At 35.4% G+C, this 27922-nt stretch overlaps 2 protein-coding genes across 6 annotated transcripts in view; both read right to left on the reverse strand.

The window, feature by feature from the left end:
* Positions 1–515: 515 nt before the first annotated feature.
* On the reverse strand, positions 516–9672 carry hmgb3b (high mobility group box 3b). Its single transcript, XM_056446795.1, has 4 exons — positions 9523–9672; positions 9300–9442; positions 1158–1332; positions 516–978 (listed from the first exon to the last, which is right to left on the reverse strand). The coding sequence occupies exons 1-4, from the start codon at positions 9670–9672 to the stop codon at positions 844–846; spliced, it is 603 nt and encodes a 200-aa protein (XP_056302770.1). The 3' UTR covers positions 516–843.
* Positions 9619–27922, reverse strand: part of mtmr1b (myotubularin related protein 1b) — a 53702-nt gene continuing 35398 nt past the window's right edge. For 2 of the 5 annotated variants that reach the window (XM_056446791.1, XM_056446787.1), the window contains 5 exons: positions 19867–20073; positions 19692–19784; positions 19469–19582; positions 17293–17469; positions 15381–15938 (listed from right to left, as the gene is read on the reverse strand). In XM_056446791.1, coding sequence (XP_056302766.1) covers positions 15792–15938; positions 17293–17469; positions 19469–19582; positions 19692–19784; positions 19867–20073 — 738 coding nt within the window. In that variant the 3' untranslated portion in view covers positions 15381–15791. Of the gene's footprint in view, positions 9703–14843; positions 15122–15380; positions 15939–17292; positions 17470–19468; positions 19583–19691; positions 19785–19866; positions 20074–27922 lie in introns of those variants that run through there. The other 3 variants (XM_056446789.1, XM_056446790.1, XM_056446792.1) reach the window with 3 other exon arrangements.

Here is a 27922-nt window from a genome sequence, read left to right on the forward strand (position 1 = left end):
GTAAAGGCACAAGCATTTTTTAGAAGCATCTTAGAAATGGTATTATTTACAGCTTCAAGTTACAAATGGGTTATTGAAATGGCATTTGCAATTCTTACCCTGCATTGGTATCTAGTGGCTTTTTTACAGTCACTGCACTGTAACAATTATATCACTATAATTAAATCAAGAACACAAATTGAATTTAAAAAGCAAATCTTTTATCCAGAAAGTATACATCCTTTTATTAACTGACAAATACTCCAAATATTTAAATGCTACATACATTATGCATGAGAAATGCATAGAAAAAAACACTTCAATCATTTAAGATCTAAAAATGTCACGTTTATTTCAAATCACAGTGTCATTGATACATAACATGTAACAACTGAAGGAGCAAATAATAGCTTATGTCCGCTAAACATTTGATCACTTGCCTCTGGTTTAAGCTGATAAAGTTCCTTGACTCTGCACACATAAAATTCACCTAATTTAAATCACTCAAGAAATAATAATTCTGCACATCACAAACAACACAGGAAGTTAAAGAAAGATTTTTTTGAATTATTTTAACAGCCATATATAGACACCACCTTAAATACTTTAAAAGAGTTTGTACTGCTACCACTTTATTTGTTCAACAGTGTGGAAATATTATGCTCTTACCAACACAGTTTAATAGCAAGCTGTAACAGGTCCACCAGCAAACCCAGCATTGAGAGAGGTTGTCTGAAGACAGAGCTTGCATGCACAGGGCTCCTCTACTGATTATCAGTGTATAGCAGCCTTGACACCAAGACCTTTTAGACCCAGACTTAAGTGATCAAACACCTTACTGCCCAATTAGGAGAAATCAATTATTTAGTCATCGTCCTCATCATCGTCGTCGTCATCCTCTTCTTCTTCTTCCTCATCATTATCGTCTTCGTCATCCTTTGGTTCAGATTTGGCAGACGATGAGCCTCCACTTCCCTTTTTTCTGTAAAATGCCATATCCTGAGAATCCAAAACAATGTAAAATAAGTCTTATGCTATGAATGGTCACATTTACAACAATTTTTTTTAATTAAATAAAATACAGTGAAAGCAGTAATATTCAGATTTTACTACATTATGTAAAGACTTTGGGAGCACAAGAAATTTTTCAAAGAGACTTTTATTGGTGCATTCACCACCTTCTGATACTTGTCCTTCAGTTTGTCAGCATTCGATAGGAAGGGCTGCTTCTCAGAATCAGACAGGTTGTTCCACATCCCTCCCAGTTTCTTGGCTACATCTCCAATGCCAAGGCTGGGGTTCTGAGCCTTGATAATTGGCCTCTGCTCTGCACAGAACAGGAAAAATCCAGACCTGAAAAAGCAACAAGGTAACAATATTAAAAGGCTGAGCAATTAATCAAAATCCAATTGAGCAAAGCTGCAAGTCATGCACATCATGTGAGGAAAGCATGGTTGTGTGATCAGCAATCAATGTCAGATGAGAGGGCACTCTTCTGCAGAAACTCCAAACTCCCACGAAGGAGACACTAAGGAAATCCTTTGTGACATGATTTAATTGCATTAATTTATTCAGTGACAAATAATGACATGACTACAGAACCATCTCAGGGACGGATTTATTTCAAGCAGTCATTATCCTTCTATAAAATGTAAAGATTTTAAAGATAGCACCTCAGCTTGCAACACTGGACTTGTTTCACTCCTCAGTTTAGACTTTAATCCAAGAAAGTTTGGCCATAATAGTCTATAATTGACATTCCTCCAACTACAAACCTTAATCAAAGAATATTGGAATGCTGTAGATCAACAAAGTCAGGTTTTAGAGGGCGGTAAAGAACTGAAACAGCTCTTCTCAAAACATAGACTGTAAAATATATGGACGTAGTATCCGTGACGTCACCCATAGGTTTCTGAAGAGCGCAAAAGCTACAAGTAGGCGCGGCCAACCGTCGCCATTTTGTTCGCGCATCATCGCACCCACGGCGGGATACCAAACAAGGGCAAAGAGGTGGAGAGTGAGCGGAGCTACAGACACCTGCTGGCACTTTGCTTAGACCTGGCTAAGACAGACTTTACTTTGAGAGAAACACTTATAAAAAAAATAAAAAATACTTTTATTACCTGTAACTCGTTCGTGCTCTGACCACATGTGCTTGGTTGTACACTATATCAATAAAGTGTTTAGACTTTTAAAAACACTGTAGTAATACATTGAGCCACTAAGCATTGTTCTTATGACGTTTTTCTACAGGAGGAAAACACAAATTACTTCCAAACACTTCAGATATAGTGTGTGTTAAGAAATGCAAGACTATTGATGAACTCCAGCATAACACTGTATGATAACGCTTCAGATGACTATTATATAGCCTACAGCTAATCAATCTGTCACATTCTGGAGTGCTTTACGGGTCTAAAGAAAAATATTAATGATAAATGATCTTAAATAAAACAAATACATTTATAGAGGTGGTATACAAGTATATAACTTTACTCGCATGGGAAACGAGGCCACATGAATGGTTTGTGAACACAATTAGGTGCACACAGCATCCCATATCATCTGATAATTGTAAGAAATAAGTCCAAAAGGCAGCTGACTGTGTAAAGCCACATAAAACAAAACAAAAATACGATGATTATGCCAAGATCAGAGGCTAATCTGCCGGATTCAGCTGAGGTGAAGTGACGGTGACTAGCGAGACCTAGCTGCCACTCAAGTGGCCACGCCCTTAATTATGCAAACTTAATATAACCTAATATAAAGGAAATGGATAAGTTATAAAAAAAATTCACCCCCCCCTCACAGTTGTCATGGAGGGTAATAATAGCTATATGACCCAAAATCGTTCTTTGTACCTGGCTGTAAACACCTTTTTTCTGCTGTAAAGTTGGCCATTCTAACAGTGGGCTCAATTGCAAATTGCTCTATTATGGAGCCAGGACTAGCGGAATTTTAATGAATTGCACTTTCAGTTACTTCCGTATTGGCTTCCCGAGGGAGAGCGGGAGGTTGCCGCTTGTCTCAAAAGTATTAAATGACACCTATCTTTTGGTCGACTGGTGATTCTGTGGCTCTCATAGTCCTCGGTATAACAGCACCTATTATTAAAACATTATTTTTATTTCACATTTCTAACATTGTATTAGGTTGCAGTGAAATGTTTTACAATTCTCATTTGACCAAGCCATCTTTCATTATTTAACGCTGCTAATTAACATTGAAATTACACATCCTCTACATTGCACATCTCATGCAGAGTTTCACAGTGATCCAGATTAGGTCCAAATCAATTTTTTTTTCTATATATGCTCTCACTATGTGACATCTTTGAGTAATACGGATTGGTTTAATTGCTACATAGATGACACACAACTATATGTGCCAAACAAAAATATTAAATAAAATGTAAAGGCTTTAGAAATGTTCAAAGCATGCCATCAAAACTTAAAACAACAAAACAAAAAAGATGCCTCTAAATTGTCTGCATTTAATGAAATCAAAGACAGAAATACTATAAATCAACCTTAAAATAAAAAAAATAATAATTTGATTAATTCTGTGATTTGTTCTTGCTTTTCTATAAATGTCTTTTCAGGACACAAAGCGCTTTACACGTTTTTGGGGGAAATCTCCTCAACCACCACTAGTGTTCAGCAGCCACCTGGATGATGCGACGGCAGCCATATTGCACCAGACCACACACACCAGCTGATTAGTGGAAAGGAGATCGAGCGATGAAGCCAAGATATAGGGATGGTTAGGAGGCCATGAAGGACAGAGGCCAGTGGGCAAATCTGGCCAGGATGTCGGTGTTAAACCACTACTCTTATTGAAGGACATCCTAGCAATAATGACCACAGAAAGTCAGGACCTTGGTTTTAAGTCTCATATGAAAGATGGCACTCACCGAGCAGTATAGATTCCCCATCAATATGCTGGGGTGTTAGGACCCACACTAGGGCTGCAACAAGGAATCAATTAAAATTGATTACTAAAAGCGTTGGCAACGGATTTAATAATCATTTCGTTGTGTTGCGCAATGCAGAGACATTGGATTATTAAAATAAAAAATAAATAAAAATTTAGTTGAGCACGGAGCGGAGTGAACACACAATCTCTCTTGCTCTTTTTTTTTGACAGAGGAAAAAAAAAAGTTAGAGGAAAGATACATGCTGAGGAAGGGAGCAACGGCAGGGTAAATCACTACAGAATCCTACTTTTGTTCCACTTTGAAGTGAGGAACATAATTTCCCTGGTGCTTGGTGTTTCTCGTTATCCAGCTTTACAAGCATGACGTGAAAAATTCAAACTGAGCTTTAGTGCATTGGCTGGCGCTGAGCAAGAGAAAATGCGTCATATCACAATTACACTGCATAACCACCCAATGCTTATTTTATGTTTTAGACATGTAAATACACACAAGTACTGGTAAAACAATATATTTAAAGTTTATAAAATACAAGAAAGTCTATTGAAGTCTCAAATATAACTTGCTTATATTATTCATGTATTATTGTGTATATTCATATCAAATACACGTCATCAAAGTAACAATAAAGTTCAATCTATTGATCTCCCAGCTGGCCAGCCACTTACTTGCATGCATTTTGAGAGTAACTGGTGAATTTACTTGCTGAATCCTGTGTGTTTTGCTTTTATTAATGAGGCAAACGCACGGCCACAAGTAAGCATGGCCCATGTCACGTTATTTAAAAAAATAATAAATAAAAAAATATCACAATCAAGATAATTTCTACATCTTTTAAAATAACAAAAAAAAAACTCATATTTTTGTGATTTGGAATATCAGGTAGTTGATGACATGAGCAAGTGTGTGAATTTTTTGCATTAAAATAGAAAGGCACAATAAAAGGGATACATCTGTCATACAGCGCTATTGGGGCTGCCATGTGTCACGTGACAAACATGACGCGTCACCACAGAAACATTAAAGGTAAATGAAAAACTTACTCCCGGGGCCAGATAGAATCTTTTAAACTCAGTGAAAGGGTTAATAACAGAAGTAAAGCAGCGGTAGTATAGTTAATTTGCATTGAAAGACTAAAGACATGTTTTTATTCACTCGCCTTTTTTGCATCATTCATTTTTCCATCTGTTGTTATGTATCGCTACACTGCAAAAAAGCTTTACTTTGTCATTTCATCTCGCTTCCAATCCAAATATCTAAAAAAAAAAAGCTTATATCAAGATTACTACACAAGAAAACCAGCATAAGAAAAGTGATGCTTAAAACTTCTGTTTGGGATTATATCTCATTAAGATTATTTTTCTTACTCCATTGGCAAATAATTTAGCTTGTTTTAAGCAAGCGATCACTTAATATGGAGTTGTTGTTGTTTTTTTTCCAGAAAACAAGACGATTTCTTATGCTATTTCATGTGTCTAGCATGTATCTTGATTTAAGATTATTTTTTATATATATATTTGGATTGAAAACACGACAAAACTACTAAGTTTTTTTTATTTTATTATTATTATTATTATAATAACAACAACAACAACGGCTCAGGCATGTTCAAGGACAACATGTCCGTGCACATTCTAAAGATTTTAGTTGTTTTTAAATAAAGTGTTTAAAAACGAATGCTTTTCTTTTTTTCCGATTCATTGGGAAAAAAACAAAAAACAAAAAAAAAAACAATAGATTAATCAACTATTAAAATAATTGTTAGTTGCAGTCCTAAAGCACACAGACTGCAGGTTGAGCACACCCTGCTGGTCTCACTAACCTAGCTTTCCCATGTGGTCTCATCCAGACCCTACCTAGCTTCAGTGGACGATTCATGGACTCAAAACAATTCATGCACTGATCATTTCTCTTCTAGACTACTGTAGCTCACTCTACTTTGGGATTAATAATCTGTATCACTGCAACTAATCCAGAATGTCACTGCTAGACTCCTGAAATGTGAACACCCCTCCAAGCCTTGCAACACTGAACTGGCTACCTGTAAAATACCAAACTGAGTTGAAAGTCCTGGTCATAATATTTAACTCTATCAAGCCATATTCCCACAAGTTCATGGAGATCAACTCAAGGGTGACCAATGGCAGAGAATTTTTAGCTGTGGTCTTAAAATAGCCACTCTCTCAAAGGCATTTAATTTATATTTATATAAATAAATAAATAAATAAATAAATAAATAAATATATATATATATATATATATATATATATATATATATATATATATATATATATATATATATATATATATATATATATATATATATATATATATATATATATATATATATATATAAATTAAAAAAACTTACAGAGAGAGAGAGAGAGAGATCGAAAACTTAGTTTTCGGTTTCAGAATAGCTGATCTGAGTCAATCAACTTCGACCAACTCAGAGTTAAGCGTGCACACCGCAACTATAAAAAAAAAAGGCATTATTAATGGAGCGCAGATATGATGAGTGACTATTGCAACATCTGAAAGAAAAAAAAAACATTTCTTTCTCCAGCTGAACTTGATGTGCTCATGCAAAGGTATAGCAAAATGACCATATATTTAAAAAAACAACACCACTGCATCAGGGAAACAGAGACAGTTAGCGTGGGAAAACAGCTGCTCAAGTTAATGCGCATGTTTACATTTAAAATATTTAAATATAATAAGCAATGTAAGGTGTGACGTTTATTAACTTTTCACTTGAAAAAGTGGGGAATTGGCTGTAGTTTTGAAGTTATTTCAGATGTAATTTCATTAAATTTCATAAAATAGGCTACTAAGGAGTTTCTACAACAAATTTGACAAAACAGGAATGCAGATAACCTTAACTCAATGTTCTGAGGAAATGTTTAATTTAAGGCTCCTACTTTAACACATTGATCAGTTTAGGATAAAATTTCTAAAATTAAGTTTTTAATAGATTTAAAGCGCACTTGTGTGTCTGCCTTTATTGATCAAGTGGTAGAGGTTGATATGACATTTAGAATACTAAATAGACATTTAGCAGTACTAAAAAAAAAATTAAGAACCAGTAATAATCCCATTTATCTAGTTACAGTACATGTCCCTGTCAAGGTCAGTGAATTTAAGCTAACTATTCATTAAAAAAAGGACGTGACTGTTCTTTGTGTGACTGAAACGTAGGCAATGTTTCTATCCAAAAATGCCAATTAAATGTGCGTGCAAAACTGGAATATTGCATAAAAGATGTGCAAATAAAGCAGCATTTCCAAAAATCGTCACTTCCTGATTAACTGGCGCCAAATATCAACAGTAAAAACAGAATTTACTGCGGTAGAAGAAGCTGCGTGAATCTTTTCTTTATTTAATAAATGACTTTCACCTCAGAAGACAATGCAGACACACAATGAACGCCTGGTGGCGTTTGAAGGCATGAGACACGGAGAACAGACGCTCTTAAACATGCTCCAGATGCTCTGGAGGTCATTACAATATAATTTTAATACTAAAATAGTAAGGCATTTTAGAATGGCCAGAACATTATAGATGTTCAACAGTGTGCTCTGCCTGCTGGTTTATCCATTCACACACATTTTCATCATTATATGATCTCTTATAACAAAATCACATTACCTTATTTTACTGGAATTCGGTAAAAGTGTTTCCATTGTAGTTTGGAAACACTGTAAGGGGGAGGAGACTGACAGAAACTCAGAGTTTTAAGAATAAAACCTGCTCCTGACCAGGTTAAGTTCACTTCACAGAGTAAGTTACCACGGTAACTGAGTAAGAGTTAAAGTTACCTCTCTTTCAGAAACAGTCTCACCTGGGTTTTGAAAGGAATTCGCAGTTTTTTTTTTTCCTTTCTCGACCCGGTTGTGGTATTGTCAGATGACATGTCAGACAGACACAGGTGCTCCTGCCAAATTTCTACTAGTTTTTCTTCCATTTCTTGAGTCCAAATAGACGGGGGGAAAAAAAAGCCCTTTCATCTTCTCCACCAACTTCCTGCTGGCCTTCAGACACCCATACTAGGGGATGCTGCTCTCTCATTGGCTATAGGTAGGGCCAGACAGACTCTGCAGACATTTTTTGCCATTTCTGCTAAGAATTTCGTAAAAAAAGTTGCAATTTATGCAGAACTATATTTATGCGGAGTATTATAATTAAAAACCTAATATTTGAAATAATAAAAATACGTTTAACTTGTTACAATGCAAATTCAATTAGATCCGCTTATTTGGTAAACAAAGCAAGTCTCTCATATAAAATATCTCGTGAAAAACAGAAAACTTTACTGTATTGTAAATAAATCATATTAACATTTTTATATTAAAAAAAAAAAAAATCACAATAAAATCAGTGAAATGAAAACTTAAATATAACTCACTCACACACACACACGTAAACAGACTCAACGATGGGCTAAAAATCTGCAGATTTCTGTGCGCACAGATTCCGTGTGGGCCTAGATATAGTTAATCGCCAATGTTATTTTCAATCAAAACACATTTCACACAGCATGATGTTAAGTCATGTAGGCCCAAACGGAATCGGAGCGCACAGAACACCGTAGATTTTTAGCCCATCATTTACTTGAGTAAATCTATATTTGTTCACTTTTTTTAATTATAGTAATATTATTGAATAATATAAAAATGTTAATTTGATTTATGTAAACGCAGTTTGTACAGTAATATTTTCTGTCTTTTAGTAGATATATTATATGAGAGACTTGTTTTGTTTACCGAATAAAGTGAATCAAATTGGAGTTGCATTTTAAACATTAAATAAAAGTTAAAGAGAATGTTTTTTTTATTTCACATATTAAGGTTTTTTAGTTACAATACTCCCAAAATAATTCTGCAGAAATCCGCAGATTTTTACCAAAATTCTCTGCAGAAATAGCAAAATTTGTCCGCAGATTCCGTCTGGCCCTCGACCCTCCGTCTTATGACTCATTGGCGATTCTTTCAGATCACACCTGTAATAATTGTTTGCACACTGTGATTGTTACTCACGTGAACGAGCACCGATTTGCCTCTAATTTCACACATTTGACAGCGATTTCTGAAAACCTGTTGGCGAGTCAAAAATCTTGGCTAAAATCATGCAGTCTGTACTTGCATACGTTAACTTTTTGTACAACTTAGTTGTAATATTGTACAAATAAAATATATAAAAAAAAAAAAAAAGATTAAAATAATGGTAATAATAATAATCTATGCCATTATTGTCTGAATAAGCCAATTCACTAGAACCAGCTTTACTGACAAAATGCACATGAAAATCACTTAAATGACTGCCCAGCCCTAACCACAATCACTGAGACAGACAGACGAAAGGTACTCTATAAAGACAGAATGCATACGGTGGCCGCCTTGGAGCATTAGGGTCTTTCTTCTGCTTCCGACTTTTCTTTCCTGGATTGTAGTGCATCATTTCCTGATCATAACGAGCCTTGTCCTGTTTGGCCAGGTCTTCAAATTTAGTCTTCTCTTTCGGCGACATAGTCTGCAACAAATAAGGGTTTTTTAGAAGAGGTTTTATTTGGTTTTAGGATATAGACAACACCAGATAATAAATCTACTTACCTTCCATCTCTCAGAGCACTTCTTTGAAAATTCTGAGAAGTTAACCGTAACGCCAGGGTTCTTCTTGTTGTGCTCTTCACGACATGTCTTGACAAAGTAGGCATAGGCAGACATCTTGCCCTTGGGTTTTCCTGGATCACCCTTTGCCATTATTACAAAGCCACTCAAATATTCCCACACCTAGAATTACATGAAAATGTTATATACCAAAACATGCATGTTAATTATGGAGAGAACTCAAAATCACTATGTACTACAGCTTCACAAAATGCTTGTTTAGGCTACGGTTTTATTAATAATAATAATAATAATAATAATAATAAAGTACACTATGTAAAGACATTTTACAATGCAAATGAGATACTATGCATAATTATTATGACATGCAAATGTATGATACAGTTAACAGATAATTTACAATAAATCCTAACTCAGTCAAGCAAATACGTACTTTTTAAGAGCATAGAGAGACTGACAATTCACTGTTTTATAGGTTGTGACCAGTGTTGAACTCTTTTGGAATGGTTTTAATTCTTTGATTGCTACAGATTTGTTCATAATATTGTGCGTTTTGAACTGATGGTTAATACACAGGCTGATAAACTAAACGCATATACTATTGATAGCTACATTTGTCCATACTATTGATATTTTGAACTGATGTTTAATACACATATTCTGACATAGTAAAAGCATATACTTTGATTACAACTTTATAGCTCACAGCAGGTCTAAATATTTTCTAATGGTGTAAAGCTTACGCTGACAACAGAACATTATTAAAAAATGAACTTTGTTTTAAACTGCAATGCGGCAAAATTACTTATTTTCCAAATAAGATTGAGATCAAATCAATACACAAGTACTTTAAAGACAGGCAATGTAAAGGGAGCGGCTAAATAGCATTCTCAGCTAAACTAAATCAATTAGCAATGAGAAAATGACTTGCACACACCATTTTTTAACAGCAGACACTGCAAAAGCACAGTTTAGCAACTTTTAATTTTCTAAATTTAAAAAATTTGGTAAATATAATGCGTCGCCACGAGGCCAGCTTTATCAGTTCCACACACTGCACATCAAATCCTACCACAGTAAACGTTAAAAGGTTAATAGTTTGAATATTAATTACGTAACGCTACGCTCACGCACATTTATAACTCATTGGTTGCAGGCCCGTAGCCAGCCTGGTCAAAAAGGGGGTTCTTTTTTAAAAAAAAAGAAAAATTGACCTTTTTGCAGTTATTAGTCAAATTTTTTTTAATTATGCAAATAGTGCATTTTAGTGATATTTTAAAGCACTTTTTTTGTTTAAATAGCTTGCCAGATGGTCATCAGAACCAAAAACTTTGATTACCAAAACATTTCCTTAAAGATTTTGAAAAAAAAAAAAAAAAAAAAAAAAAAAAAAAAAAAAAAAAGTACTATAATACACAAATTACATGATTTATAATTAAAAAATATATATTAGAAACTGTAGCTTATGTTCATTTATTAGACAAATAATAATCTGGCCAGCACATTCAACTTTCCATAGTTAGAATTTGGTAATTTGAGTAAAAAATAAACAATAATAAATGTTGCCCTTCAAAATTTTTCTAGATTTTTTTTTTTTTTGTAAAAACGTTACATCGAAAACTCATGAATAACAATAACCAGATTAGTGTTAAAATTAACTTCAATTTGGTGCTTCAGACCTTTTTATTGATAATTTTTGTTTCGTTAATAAGGTTCAAGGTTTACAATAAAAGTTACTTGTAAAATGTTTTCCCTATTTAAACAACAATACAATAGGTCAGTAGTGAAAGATGACTTCACTTTCCTTAGATTGCATGTTTTCTTGCACAAAAGTTGGACTTAGTTTTGGACAATGCAAACAATTATTTTTCATAATTGATTAGCTGAAGTAACAACAGCCAACAGAGGATTCCACTTGGTGTTAAAGCCTTCTTCGATGGGTTATTTTCACAATTTATGATGGAATACCAGTCAAAATAGGACAAATGAGATCATATATAGGACAAATTCTGGACCTTTGTCAGTGGGAGTGGGTCATTCGAACCTTTCAAAGCCCCCCTGGCAACGCAATTTTAACCTTGTTTGGTTGGCGTCATGGGAGGCGTTATAGAGCGAATTATGAATTGCACTAACGATATAATGAATAGCTAATATATTCAGTTACGTTGCTGGACTTTGACGCAGCAACGGCAAAAAAGAAAGAAAATAATATATATATATTCAGGAGCCAACTCTTCGCCATACTAGGATTCGCAAATTAGCACCCAGCACAAGCCCGTACGTTACAAAGGCCAAAGAGTTAAAACCAGCCATGACTGGCATTGGCTGTCCACGCTTTAACGACTCAAAGCTCACAATAACCAGCGAACACATAAGACGAAACAATTAAAGTTAAAGAATACTCCATGCACTTATCTACAACATGTTGGCAATTTAACAACTCATGTTTTTGTATATGCAGATTATTATTTTTAAATCTGCCAACCATTAAAAAAAAACGTTACTCAACTTTGTCAATCGACAGCGGGATAACAAAAATAAAATACAGATTTGATAAACTGCAAAGAGAAATCACAAATTAAAGTTTTGAGTTTTGAACAAATTAAACCATTGTCAACGTAAACGAGGTTTATATACAAGATGAAACTTACACGCGTTCAAACATTAATTAACATTTTAAAGAAAATATCGGGTCGCAGCCTATAGTTTCAAACCTAGCGTTGTAATGATACCTTCTTATGTTTGTCCTGTCGTCTGTTCTCCTCAATCACACGGCCTCACGCTTCCTCTATGGAAGACCACACAGCCTCGCGCTAGCTCACTACGAGACCTGCCTGATTGGTCAATCCCGGAAGGCATTTAAAACGGCCTCCATAACTGTGGATTGGTTTAAAAGGTCATGCATATTCAAATATCATGTGCCGTCATTGGACAAAGGCCTAAACCACTCCACATTTTCCAAAAAACAAGGCGGGAATTGCTTTCAAAACAATTTAAAAAAGGTCTGTGGCAAAGCACGTGCGAGCGTGAACTGTAGACGAAACAAAGCGCATACTGTACGTTTGTTGCATAGGAAATAGAAAAAAAATGTATCATGGATGGTCTAACAAGATGATGATTAAATTAAAATCTTCAGAACCCTTATAAAAATAGCCTACAGGAATCCTGCAGGATTTTCATTTTTTCTGCAGGAACCTGCTGGTATCCTGTAGGAATGATGAAATCCTGCAGGAAAAAATGACAATATGTGCAGGCAATTCCTACAGGTTTTAGAATCCTGCAGTACTTTTTACAGGAATCCTGAAGGATTTAAATTGTCCCCCTGCAGGATAGCTGCTGTCCTGCAGGAATTACAAAATCCTGTAGGACACACTGAGGATATGTGCAGGAATTTCCTACAGGTTTTACAATGAATCCAAGCAAGTGACAAATCCTGCAGGATTTTATAATTCCTGCAGGACTTGCAGGAGTTATTTGTTGTAATTGGAATGAAAGAAAGAAATTCTGTCACTTGCTGTTGGTAGCAATTTAATATGAGTTCTAACAGATAAACAATACAACAAACAAACAAAAAATGAATAAATACATCAATAAAAGTATACGAATTGATTATAGGCAATTATAAAAATCAACCATTACTCTAAACCATTCAAATTATGCATATATGCAAACAAATAAGCTCTACACTTTACGTTTTATTTCCATACTTTTTTATTTCATTTATTAAAATGTCAATCCAGCTATTTGAATTCAACTAACATCTGTTTGGTTGGATGCAAAAAATAAAAATAAAAAACTGCAAGACTGGTCCTTGAGCTAGACACATGTTGAACGTATGTCTGTGCATTTTATGAGATCAACAGAGTCTATCCCTCTTTCTTTTAAAATGTTTGTTGCTGTTTTCCCTGATTCTCTGTCTTTTTGACCTGAGCAACCTATGTTATTCTGTGTCCATTGCCTGTTTGTGGCAGCTGGAACTGGTGCCTCTTCGTTTAAGTACACTTTTTATTCCATTTGTATCCTTTAAAAAGAAGCAGGTTAGGGTTATTGTTAGTTGGATTGGTAAACATAATGTGTTTTCTGCAGTGTTAGAGTAAATTTAATTAGTAAATTATTATAAACATTTTAAATAAAATAAGATATAAATGCAAAATTGAAATTAGAGAATACATTGCTGCCAATAATGTATAGGTCTATATTATAAACGTATAATAATTACAATATTTTAAGTTAATAATGACTACTGCTAATATGTGTGTGTATTATTTGGCAAATGGACTTGGTTAAGCAAATTAAAACAAACATTCTTTATAAAAATACTTTTTTCTTTAAGAAAATAAATTCTTTGTTTGTGGAATACGTGTTTTAATTAATCTGCTTTACAGGTTCATACAGATAATCTTTCACACTTAAAAAGACGCTCGTTTTCGCCACCTACTGGCGTAACAATGTAGTTTACATTATAAACTCCGGTAAAATGATTAATTCAGAGAAAAGATTCGATTCATTGAGATGACTCGCTTCACGTCGCCGATTCGAATGCACGTCAGTCAACTGTCACCAACCGTCTTCAAGTACAAGGTAAAGTACTTTTCTTAAGTTATTTTATCGTTAAAGTGCTATAATTACTGATGTTTTTTAACTTCAAATCAGTAAATTGCTTTGTAACACCAAAACAAATGCTTTTTTTCTTTTTAAAGCCGAGATCACGTTAACAATACTAGTACCAGGCCTACTACCGCCGGCGCCTGTATCAAAACTTAATTTAAAAAATGGCTATATTAATTATATTTTTATCATTTACTGCTTATAATTGATGCTAATGTCGTTTTTTATTACCTCAGAAATCATTTTGATCGCCAGTCGGACAGCAAACTACCTGTTGGCAGGTTAAAGTCAGACTGTACCTCAATGGACTAATACAAAAGTGGAAAAAGTAAAATATGAAATAAATCTAATAGCTGTAGTGTAAAGTACCGTGACAGTAGTTATTCGATTTGTTGTTTAAAAAAAAATTATTTTAAAATTAAGTTAAAATTTATAATATGGGTGAAGTCCACACAATTTGATCAAATTAAAAACAAGCGTGCATTTAAAACAGAAAAAGATCACGAACTACCAACTGCAGCAAATATAATAATTTAGTTTTTTTGGTAAATAAGTAATTGTATTAAGTAATATTATTATTATTATTAATAATAATAATATGACTTTTAATGACTTTTCCAGGACTTAAGTAAATATTCATGATCTAATGTTTCATGTAATGTCTACGTATATGTGGAAAATAACGAGAAAAACAATGCACGTTCAAATTCATTACAGCATATCATAAAACACAAAACAATCTATTTAGTTTCAATGTATTTTTATATCTATGTAAAATTGATTTAGTTAATGGTTACACAGCACTAATAATGTGAGAGCAAGCTTATGGCCAAGGACAGAAAGAAGTAAAGACAACCAACCTATATTCAAGTATACAGATATTTGTTACAGGCTTTTCTGTTTTTCCAAAACTTTTCCAGGCCTGGAAAATGCCATGTCAAAATTCCATGACTTTTTCAGGTTTTCCATGACCCTGTAATATGAATATTAATAAAAAATAAATAAATAATAATAATAATAATGTGGTGCCTGGTTTCTCTCGAGGTTTCTCAGTGAACTTTGAAACTGTTGTAGTTTTAATTTAGCAGAACTTCATCTACAATAATCTGCTTTGACACAATCTACATTGTAAAAAGCGCTATAGACATACAGATGAAATGGTAAATAAAATGTTTTATTTATTTGTTCAACACAATTATGTGTATATATATTAATATGAACAGTTACTCAAATGTGTTTTAAACTTTTTTTTTTTAATTAAATAACGCTATAAAATGTGTATAACAAAAACAATATAAAACATGCATGCATTAGACAAATGCAATTTAAATGCACTTAACTTATTTACATTTTGTCTGAAGGTGGTGGTGGTCTGTGTAACAAATATGTTTCACTAGAACAAAGCAAATCTATTCACAGTTTTCATATTATGCATGATTAAAAAATTCATTGAAATGAGTGTTGTGAGTGAACAGTGCCATGAGATTTAGCCAGTAGCCTATAGGGGGCCTCAATGACCACAGTGTGGGTATATTCCAAGCACTACACCAGAATTTTATTATATGTAAACGTTGTTATTATTCGAATGTGACAACAGAGATGGGAGCAACTATGATTTACAGAATTTACCAAATGAGACACACTCAGACAGTAGTTTGCATGGGCATGCCTTCATGCTCTGAAGAGGAGAGAGAATGTGATGAAGCTGCATCTTGTTTTAGATCCTCCACTCTTTTCTGCAGCTCTGACTTTAGGACCAACAACTCCTTTAAACTCTGATGTATGGGAACCTGAAAAACATACAAAACTCTTTTTAGTTTAAAAAAAATTAAAAGAATTTTAAAATGTTATTTATTCTTACAGTTTTTCTCAGTGGCTTTGGTGCATTTCTCAAAACACTATTTGCATTTGCACAACAGTTAATGCATTTCTCAAAACAATTAGTCATTTGTGCACATCATAGTAGCAGTTTCTCATTCCTTCCAACAAACTGCAAATGCTTTTAAACGTGCATCAATTGCTTTCATACAACTCTCTGCTGTCTTCTAACATTATCATTTGCTTATGTCATATCAGTCAAAATGAACTAAACTTGTGAATGCTGAATAGTCATTCCATGTAAAACTAATAGTCCTCATTTCATTACATACAAAAATGCTGAGTTGTCAAAATCCGTCAAGCAAATTTAAAAAAAAAATAATTTAAATCTTTTTTTTTCTCAAAATGTCTTCTAAATTGAACAATTTCATGAATTATTTACAGACCAATGAATGTTGTAGGTTCAGTTCCAATATGTACTGCAATATTGTTTACAGTTGTGCACCGCTCTTCCCAAAGCGAGTTCATGTTTATTGTAAATAAGGGTGTATTTATTCTTTTGAACAATGCTGTCAATAATTTAGAATTGCAAATAGCCTATGCAGTAAAAATGTGAAACATACATATTCAGTGTCTTGTACTCAGATACCTCACTAAATGCAGCGATGTCTTCACTGTAACTTTACTGTAGTTTTCAAATGGCTGTGCAAATAGTATATAGTGCTGTCTTGAGCATTTTTACCAAAATCAGATTTTTTTGCATTGAAAAAAAAGGAACAGAGTAAACTGTCATAATGAAAACATGACTAAGCCTTTTGACTATCTTGTTCATAAACAATGGTGTCAGGACTTTTCATCTTGATGACACTAAAGCAAGTATTTATGTCAATGAAAGTGTCAGAGGAATGAGCTATCTATTTTGAGCAAGTGACACGCTTTTGCAGGTTATTAGCTAGGTTTTGCAGTTTGTACTAATTGCTTTGAGAAATGCATTAACTGTTGTGCAAATGTAAATAGTGGTGTGAGAAATGCACCAAAGTGACTGGGAAAAACTGTAACTATAAGAACAAATATCTATGCATACATTTTCAACTTTCTAACTCTCATTTTAAATGGAAGTTTCATAAACTTAAAATTAAGTTACTGGACTGCTTCAAAGTGTGAAGTATCTGGTTGCACTTAAACATGAGTAATTTAACTAAATAAACAATATTATTTAAGTGGTGTGCATTAATGATACTTTTCAAACAGGTTTCCCAAACGCCACTTCTCCATGAAATAATAATAATAAAAAAGGTTACTAAACATACAAAAATCGCTTCTCACCTGTGGCCTCATGCGAGGGTTCCAACGCACATAATAACTGACCCAAAGCTCTAGATGTCTAAGACTGGCAATCGGATATAAAACATGGTGTTCATAGTTCACATACAGTGGGTTGGTAAATTCCTCAATCTGGCTGTTCACATATGACCACAAAGACACAGTCTTGTTGTAAACCTCCTGAAAAAGCATGATAGAATACCATGAAGGTTAACAATCATGACAGAATTATTTCGAAAGGATGCAAACCACTTTTGATGTCCGATATAGATAATATCCCATAATATTATCTGTATGGGACATCAAAATGTAGTTTTGAAAATAAATGAACAGTGTTAATGTTTGTTTGATTTTTTTTTTTTGTAAACCAACAATACCGTGTAAGCCATTATTTAAAACAGTCATTCTTTAAATCACTTTAACAGTCATTATTTAAAACAGTAAAAACATGGTCAACTGTTTGGTAGAGGTGCAGTCAAGGGGTTAAATTAATTTAAATGTACTATCTTTCTATGCCTAAAGTTGTTAGGTGACCAAAATTTTATTTTAGAGAATATAAACGTTTAATAAAACTTTAGTTTAAATGTACCAAAACATATTGTATATATTCACTGAGAAATGTATAAAAATATCTTAAAACTAATCATCTTTATACATAAGTTATAAATTTCACAAACTTTGTGAATTCACTATAGTCGCACCACATCAGTTATAACCACCAATAAAGAGACCATTATGTTCAGATCGTTTGAAGCCTCTTTGAGCATCAAGGAGAACATTTTAACCGGACACTGAGGGCCCTATCATACACCCGGTGCATTAAGGCACAAGACTTGTTTGCCCCGACGTGCTGCTATTTTCAGACCAATGTAGCCTTAGTTTTCCCGTTTTCAACCATGTTGTTTAAATAGCAAATCCATTTGCGACATTTGCCACCCATGTGGACTCATGGGTGTTTTGGTCTAAAAAAGATGTGTGTTAAGGTGCATTGAAATAGGCTGAAAGCAGGTCTAAAGTCCAGAGTTGTGCACCTCACTCACACATTGCTTAATACACACAGGATGTACAGCAATAAGCAAATATCTTTGCAAATGAAAAAGAATTAAAATATTACAAAAATTATTACTTTCTACATAATAATAAAAACCACTACCTCCATGCCTTCATCTCGGGGGGCTTTTTTTAGTTTACACATGGCAACTCGCTTTTGTATAATGTTATTTTAAATTATTATTTAGTATATGCATATTTATATTTGTTTTATTAAAAACAAGCTTAGATTTGTCCACCTGTCAGGTTTTAGACCATATGGGGCATAGCATGTGTGTTTGGATATAACTCACCACATATTATTATTGTCCTTTTATTCGGTTGTTGGAAATTAGAACTGAATTTAGAAATAGTTTAGAAACATACAACACAGTTTCCTTATCCATGAAAGAGAGGAAAAGAAAGTGAAAGTAAAGACTGTAGAGATTGTAAGAGGCTCGTTCTTTATCCTCACTCTGAAGGTGGTTTGTTTAACTGTTTTTTCGCTAGTGAAGCCTTCAGCTTTTTCATTTACAAAGTCCACCATGTAAATAGCAAATGCGCTATGGCACAACACAGCTGAATTTTAAAGGAAATGAGAGATGAGACTGATTGGTTTATTCTCAAAACACACCCATAACTCATTAAGAGAATAAGCTCAACCCTTTTAGACCATGCACCGCAGCGCAGAGTGTATTTATTCGTCCTTAAAATAGCAAAAGTGGATTCCAACATGCCTTTAATGCTTTCGTGCCCTGCGCTTTAGACTTTGCACCTAGATCATTAAAATAGAGCCCTGAATGTGGCAAAGCGACTGCTCAGCTGACTGAGTTTTTCCATCAACTTAAATGTACAATTTTTTTTTTATGTACTCATTTTTATGTACCTCAAATAAAATACAGAATGTCTTTAGAAGTCCTACAATATAATTATTTATAATATTTTTGATACTTGAAAAATTATGTTATTGTTTATGCTAAACAGAAATAACATAACAGTATACCATTTTGATCCGTCCCATCTGACTAACAGCCAATCTGTCGATAAAGGCTGGTATCAGATTAGATAATTAAGGTTAGTAGTAGATTATCATACCCCTATTTAAAATCAAGTGACATTATCGCGAAACAATTAATGCATCTGCTCTTGCCTTTGAAACTCGTTCTTGCTCACTGTTGTAAAGAAATGTCCCAAACAGGCAACTGAACAGGTGATCGAGTACCATGATGAGAAATAGCTCATTGAACTCAAATGCAGAAGGAAACTATGGAAAAAACAAAAGAGAAAGATCTGCTAAAACATTTAAAGTGGTCATATAATAGTGCCATCATATTGTATACTTAATTTTATGCATTGCCGCAGTTTTTCCTCACCTGTCGGGTCATTTGCCAGACACAATCTATAAACTGAACAAAAAGAGGCGAGCGCTCAGAGTTTGCATGATTCCCATCTCCATGTCCCACACGCTAACAAATGTAAAGACAGAAAGACAATTTAATCCGGTGACATTGTAGAATTTTTTTCATATACATGCAGAATGATACTGACCGAAGCAAATCGGTGCCCGAAGCTCAGCCACTCCTTCTCCAACAACACCTGGAAGCCCCTAAGTGAGCGGTAGTGTGCGTCTAGCATGAGCATAGCCAGAGAGGTGAGCTGAGCTGTGCGGTCCCAGCCATCACTGCAGTGGACCACCACTGATGTCTTACCTGACTCAATTCGGTCTGCAATCCGAACAGCACCAGCTAGCAAGAGCTAGAAAGAAAATAACTTGGATATTTGTAAGTGTTGTTGACTTGGACATATTTTATTAGTTAAATTTTGTTGGCTTTTACTAATCATAATTAAAAGAAATTATAAAAATGTTATTAACATGTTAGCAACAAAATGCTATTATTTACTTACCCCCTTTATTCATTTTAGGAATACAAATGAAGAAATTTTAGATTAAATTTGAGTACTTCCTCATCCTCCAATGCTCCAAAAAAATAGTCCAGAAAAATACCAAAACATATTCTCAAAAGTGACCACATGCCTTCGGTGGTTCAATCTGAATATGATCAAGCTACGAGAATCCTTTTGTGCACACACACAAAAGGAATTTAACAGTTTCAAAGACCTGTAATGTGTGTCACAGACAAAGGAGACATTCAAAACATGCATTGTTGGTGGGTCTCCAGGAACGTGGTTGGGAAACACTGGTCTATACTGACACTGAAAAGTATGTATGCACAAAAGTATTGTTGTAGCTTCATAATATTATATTATTATATTATAATAGTATACAAGGAAATAGAATTCATATTTTCATTTCTCATTAGAGTTACCCTTTATTCTTTATTAGAAATATGTTGTGTATGCTTTGCCTAAAGATATGTTAAACCAAAACTCTTTTTGGAGTGAGATGTGTTTGGCATACTTATGAAGCATTTTGCAGAAGGAGCTATCTTGGACAAGAAAGATGCAGCAGAAACAACAGAAGAGTGTGTCTCTTGCTTCTGATTTCCTCAGTAACAATTTATGAAAACATATTGAGGCCTATGGAGGTCTCAAAGCATATGCATTTGACTGCTCAGTGTAGAAAAAGGGGAAGTACAGACGGTGCAGAAAAGCTGACGGGGAGACAATCTGCCTTCTTCTGTGTGATTATAAAATGGGTCTTTAGTCCCAAGGAAGCACATGCAGAGCGCCTCTTGTTCTCTTGGGTAGCATTGTATAACTAAAAGGACATATTCGTGCAACCCAGGCCCCTAATTAAATTATTTATTTGTGCTTAATAAATTACTAATACTTTTGACATTGATCTCTGCCTCGAGTTTGTATTGAACACACATGGAATTATAGAGCTATATTCTAACAATATTCAGATTGAACCACTGAAGTTGACTAGGAGTACGTTTAAATAGACATCAATAATCTGATTTTAATACAATTAAGACCATACTCTGACTAAGAGTCTACCATGCAAACAGCGATTTTTGATGTCGTTAATCAAACTAAAATCATAATTAAACTAAACAGAAATAGAATTAAGACATCAGAATCAGAAAGAGCTTTATTGCCAGGTATGTTCACACATACGAGGAATTTGTTTGTGTGACAGAGCTTCTACAGTGCAACAGGATTACAGAGACAGGACAAAAAACAGATAATAAATATATTTAAAAAAATAGAAGTAAGTAGTGAATGCAAATATACAAATTGACAATTGTATGTACAGCTATATTACTATATACAACGTTATATGTGCAGCTGTTATGTGCATATTGGCATGTAAAGCGTGTTGTTAAATAAGTGTATATGTGTATAAAAGTGTATGGCAAGTAGTGATGTTGGTTCCACAATTATTATCATCAAGGGTTCATGAGATGGGTTGCCTAAGGGTAAGAAACTGTTTCTGTGTCGGGCTGTTCTGGTGCGCAGTGCTCTTTAGCGTCGACCAGAAGGTAAAAGTTTTACCAGAAGGTAAAAGAGGCAGTGTGCCGGGTGTGAGGGGTCCAGAGTGATTTTGGCAGCCCTTTTGCTCGATCTGGATAAGTACAGTTCTTGGGGAGTAGGAAGGGTTGTACCAGTGATTCGCTCAGCAATCTGAACTATTCGACGTAGTTTTTGGAGATCGTATTTAGTAGCTGAACTAAACCAGACAGTTATTGATGTGCAGATGACTGATTTAATGATGGACGTATAGAACTGTTTCAGCAGCTCCTTTGGGAGGTTGAACTCAGCTGATGAAGAAAGTACAGCCTCTGTTGAGCTTTTTTGACAATGGAGTCAATGTGAGTGTCCCACTTCAGGTCCTGAGAGATGGTGGTGCCCAGCAACCTGAATGACTCCACTGCTGCCACAATGCTGTCCATGATGCTCAGTAGGGGGAGAGCGGGGGGGTTTCTCCTCAAGTCCACTATCATCTCCACTGTTTTGAGTGTGTTGAGCTCCAGGTTGTTGTGACTGCACCAGACAGCCAACTCCTTAACCTCCTGTCTGTAAGCAGACTCATCACCGTCCTGAATGAGGCCGATAAATGTGGTGTCGTCTGCAAACTTCAAGAGCTTGACATAGGAGTCTTTTGAAGTGCAGTCATTCGTGTTCAGGGAGAAGAGCAGTGGGGAGAGGACACACCCCTGGGGGGCGCTAGTGCTGATTGTGCGAATACTAGATGAGAATTTTCCCAGCTTCACCAGCTCCTGCCTGTCCGTTAGGAAGCTGTTGATCCACTGACAGACAGAGGTGGGCACAGAGAGCTGAGTTAATTTGGGCAGGAGAGGTTTTGTGATGAGAGTGTTAAACGCTGAGCTGAAGTCAACAAACAAGATCCTAACATAGGTCCCTGGTCTGTCTAGGTGTTGCAGAACATAATGCAGTCCCATATTTACTGCATCATCCACAGACCTGTTTGCTCTGTACGCAAACTGAAGAGAGTCCAGTGTTCAGTGATGTCCTTCAGGTGGGCCAGCACCAGTTTTTCAAAAGACTTCATGACCACAGATGTTAGCGCCACCGGTCTGTAGTCATTTAGTCCTGTAAGTTTGGGTTTCTTTGGGATGGGGATGATGGTGGAGCGTTTGAGGCAGGAGGGCACTTCACACAGCTCCAGTGACCTGTTGAAGATCAGGGTGAAGATGGGGGCCAGTTGGTCAGCACAGGATTTTAAACAGGCTGGTGTTATAAAATCTGGGCCTGGTGCTTTTTTCCTCTTCTGTTTCCAGAAGACCTGGCACACATCATCTTCACTGAACTGAAGTGCGGGTATGGGGGAGGCGGTGGAGGTGTTAATGGTGGCGTGAAGAGCAGTTCAGAGTGGGTGTGGGGGGTTTTCTCAAACCGGCAGTAAAACTCATTCAGGTTGTTTGCAAGTCGTTCATTGTCTACAGTGCTGGGGGATGGTGTCTTGTAGTTTGTGATGTTTTTCAAACTTTTCCGCATAGATGCTGAGTCGCTGGAAGAGAACTGACTCCTTAGTTTCTTAGAATAGTTCCTTTTTGCGACTCTGATCTCCTATTCCAGTGCGTATTTGGCCTGCTTATACAAGGCCCTCGCCCCATTCCTGTAAGCAACCTCCTTGGCCTGATGTAGCTGTCTGAGTTTTACAGTGAACCATGGTTTGTCATTGTTGTATGCGAGTTGATGTGAGTGATCGTTTGCAGCAGCTTCAAAAACACTCCAGTCAGTGAGGTCGAAACAAGCTTGTAGATCCCGCTCTGTTTTGTTAGTCCATCTTTTCACAGATCTTAATACAGATTTGGCTGTTTTCAGTTTCTGCCTGTAGGTTGATGTGAGATGAATCAAACATTGGTCAGAGTGTCCCAAAGTTGCTCGTTGGACGGAGCGGTATGCATCCTTTATTGTGGTATAGCAGTGATCCAATATATTACTGTCTCTTGTGGAACATGTAACATGCTGTCTATATTTTGGCAGTTCACGGGATAGTTTTGCTTTGTTAAAATCCCAGAGAATGATTAAAACAGAGTCCGGGTGTTGTTGCCCTATCACCGTGATCTGATCAGCTAGTTTCTGTATCGCGAGGCTCGCGTGCGAAGGAATGTAAACGCTGATGTGGATGAACGAGCAAAACTCACGCAGGGAGTAGAAAGGCTTACAGTTAAAAAAAAACAGTGCTTCGAGATCTGGACAGCACATCTTCTTTAAAACTGTTACATCTGTACACCACCTTTCATTAATGTAAAAGCATGTCCCGCCACGACGCGATTTTTGCGTTGATTCTTCATCACGATCCGCTCTGAACAGCTGATAGCCCGGTAGGTGAAGTGCGTTGTTTGGTATGGTGTCGTTCAGCCAGGTTTCTGTAAAACACAGAGCAGCTGAATGCAGAAAATCCCTGTTTGTCTGAGAGAGCAGAATGAGTTTGTCTATTTTGTTGGGTACAGAGCGGAGATTTGCCAGATGGATGCTAGGCAACGCGGTCCAAAATCCGCGCTGTCTAAGTTTTACAAGCGCGCCTGCACACTTTACTCATCTGCGCGCTTGAAAGAGTTTGAGCAGCACCGCGGCTCCGCCGACTACAATGTCCAACAGAACATCAGATAAATCCAAGTTTGGAAAAATATTTGGTGTTGTATGCGCCCGAAAGTCCAACAATTCGTCTCTGGTGAAACTAATTGTAGGAATGTGACTCAAGACAGGACAAACTAACAAAAACACAAAAACTACTGCAGAGCACAACACGGAGGCGGCCATCATCGTCGGTACCATCTTGGACGAGACATGTGAAGTATGCGGATTTTAATTGCATTACTTAAGTGCAGTACAGACATGTAATCACCTTAATCAAACTATTAACGTCATGTAGGGTTTTTGGCACATTTTGCCACAGGATAATCCACACACACACAGACAAGTGTTTGACACTATTCTCTGCACCTACTGAGTCAGTGAAGGACCACAGACAACTGCATCATGAAATGCGGAGGTTTTTTCCCATTCTGTGTGTGGTATCAAATTCCATTAAAGGGCACCCATGGTGAAAAATCTACTTTACAAGCTGTTTGGACAGAAATGTGTGTAAGTATAGTGTATAAACTGTCATATTGGGGTGAAATAAACACACCCAGTCCTTTTTTTTTTTTTTCAAATTTAACAACATAAAAACGGTGGGCCAATTGGAGCAGTTTTCAGATCGACCGCAACTGCGCGCATTAACATGTCCCGGTAGTCACGTGTATAATCATATCAACAAAAGAGGACGAGCGCAAAGCAACCGGGAATAAAAGGTGTGTTCAGGTCAGGTTCAGATCAAGAGTGAGTTTTACAAGTTTAAAATGTTTTGAAACAGAGCATGTGTGTAATGAATTACAGCGATTCACTTCAGATTCACTTGTGGACGTTAAATCAGGTTTATTTTGTACATTAACATGTTAACATGCTATGTGTGCGTGTCCTCGCTGTGTGTGTGTGTGAACTTTGTAATGACATTGTGTGTGACTCATTGTTGCAACTCCACAAAAAACTGCATCAAATACTGATTGTTAAAGTTCTTACTGTAGTATTTCTCACACACGTTACGCGAGATCTGCTTCCTGAGGCAGCCGAGGACGGCGATTGCTGACAGGCACATGGGAACGGTGGGCGGGGAGGACTAGCCTTAAAGGCCCAGTACAAAAAAACAGCAACAACTTTTTTCCAGCTATAATATAGACACTTCAAACAGCTATAATAAATGATCTGATGAGCGTTTTGAGCTGAAAATTTACAGACACATTCTGGGGACACAAAAGACTTATATTAACTATGAAAAAAGAGGTAACCTATGTGCCCCTTAAAACAATAGCCTTCCAGCAGTTCATACTCGCATCCAATATCTCGTTTGTTACAGGGGCACGCATGCAATATTCCTGAATGAATGAAAGTGAAAGTGCCAAACTGCAGTTAAAGACGACAAATTAAAAGTGAAACACCCGAAATTACATGAAACTCCCGAGGAAATGTGGATATGACAGTGACACAATGACGTTAATCGAATTATGTGCTATGACATGTGAAACGGGTTCATGAAAGGAACATTCCAAAAGCAACTCATGTAAACACCTTAATCATATTATTGTCTTAATTAGATTAAGGCAAATGATTTGATTGCTGATGTCCATGTAAACTTTGTCACTTTTTCATGCCATTTTTCTGGACCATTGTTGTCTATGCAGGGTCAAAGCGCTCTTGGATTTGATCAAAAATATCTTAATTTGTGTTCCGCAAAGGTATGAGGGGTTTGGAACAACACGAGGGTAATCGTCGACAGAACTTTCATTTTTGGGTGAACTAACCATTTAAGTAAATTACATAATATAACACCTTAAATCATTAATTGAGCAACTTAAATGTTAGAAAGACAAAACTTAGAATAGTTCTGCACATTTATCTTAAATGCAAGTATAAATACAGACTAAAAATTTATTTTTAAATGAAATATTTAAATAGCATTTTGTATTTTATTTTATTTTGAGTTCCCTAAATTGATACCAATGAAAAGACCGATTGGTCATAAACATGTATAACATGACTAAGAATTTTACTAAAATTTCATACTCAAATAGAAACATAGGTTTCTGTATGATGTGATGGAAATCGGCAAAGATAAGGGTAGCAATTAAAGGGATAGCTCACCCAAAACTGAAAATTGTCATAATTTACTGACCCTTTACTTATTTCTAACCTGGGGTGCGTTTCTGAAAACCATCGTTAGCCAACTAAGGTCGCAAGTTGTGTCGTTACATACATAGCTCAGTGATTTGGCATTTCCCAAATCCGTCGTTCAACGAACATTCGCAAACTGCATCAGAAACTTATTTGCTTAAAACTACACCTCTGGAACTATAGTTAGAAACATAGTTCCTGGCTGTGTTCTATTCCCAGTTTTCCCCCTATGCCCTATTCGTTTAGAACATTCAAACATTTAAACTTGGAATGATTTTTTTTAAAAGAATTAAAGTCATCACTCTTAGGTGTTATTTGCTTTAGCGATCTTCATGTTTACATTTGCGTTCCCTTCACAGTGCACTTTGAAAACATTGATGTCATTTTGAACACAGCCGTGGCTCATGACGAAAGTTATAGATGACCTATTATTTAAATGCGGAATTTACATTACGTCTTCAAGGCTTGTAAAAACAAAAGAAACAGCATACGTTAATAGTTAAAATTTATAGTAGGTTATTTATGAAAGATCTGTACTGTGTATGACATGGGCCTGTTGGTTAGAACATTTCTGCAGTGGTTTGCATGTGTTAATTTGTAAAAGTAGACTTTTCAAAAAATAACAAATAAATAAACAATATCCTATGTATTAATAATAATAATAATAAATCATCATCATCATCATCATCATCATCAATATTACTATTAAAGCAGGATTTTTCCCTTTCCGATTAAATAATAAATTTCATTTCTTAATAAATAGCCTCATTATTTATTTATATGATTTATATATGATATTAGAATACGTGTTAGTGTTTGTAAGTGATTTTATGGTAATTTAGACTAGACTTTGGAATATTCTCAATAATATTTGTAAAGGAAACATTAGGCCCTATTTGTGCCATTTACATATATTTTAATTAATATGGAAAACGAGTGTTTTTACCAAAACTAATATTGGATTTTTTTTTAATCTGTGTGCATGTAAAACAATATCATTTGCACAAAGAAATTATGAGGTTCTTCTCTAAAGAAGTTGTTACCACCCCATTTAGAGAATCATTATGGGCGTTTTACGTTATAACTAACGTGGTTCAAACGATGGATCTGCGACAGAGAAACTACGGGTTTTGGTAAACACTCGTCACTTCATCGTTCTTTTCCCAAACGATGCATCATACTATGATAGTTCAGCTGTGAATAACGTCATTGTTTGGGAAGTGCAGAAAACAGAAAAGATAATGTTTTGAAGAAATCTGGAAACCTGTAACTATTGACTTCCATAGTATTTGTGGAGTCAAAGGTTACAGGTTTTCAGCTTACTTCAAAATATCTTGTTTTGAGTTTTCTCCCACAGTCGCAATATAACCAAATAATGCTAGATCTCTTAGCAACAAGCTTATGAACTTCTTGTAATTCACTTTTTAAAAAGAATTATTAAGAAAACTATTACATTTAA

The sequence above is a fragment of the Danio aesculapii genome, chromosome 21, assembly GCF_903798145.1.
Source record: "Danio aesculapii chromosome 21, fDanAes4.1, whole genome shotgun sequence".
Lineage (NCBI taxonomy): Eukaryota > Metazoa > Chordata > Actinopteri > Cypriniformes > Danionidae > Danio > Danio aesculapii.

Coding starts and splice junctions, on each gene's coding strand:
- hmgb3b (XM_056446795.1), bottom strand. CDS start 9,672: ATGGCAAAGGGTGATCCAGGAAAACCCAAGGGCAAGATGTCTGCCTAT. Junction 9,443..9,522: donor AGTGCTCTGAGAGATGGAAG/GTAAGTAGATTT, acceptor TATTTGTTGCAG/ACTATGTCGCCGAAAGAGAA. Junction 1,333..9,299: donor AATGCTCCAAGGCGGCCACC/GTATGCATTCTG, acceptor TTGCTTTTTCAG/GTCTGGATTTTTCCTGTTCT.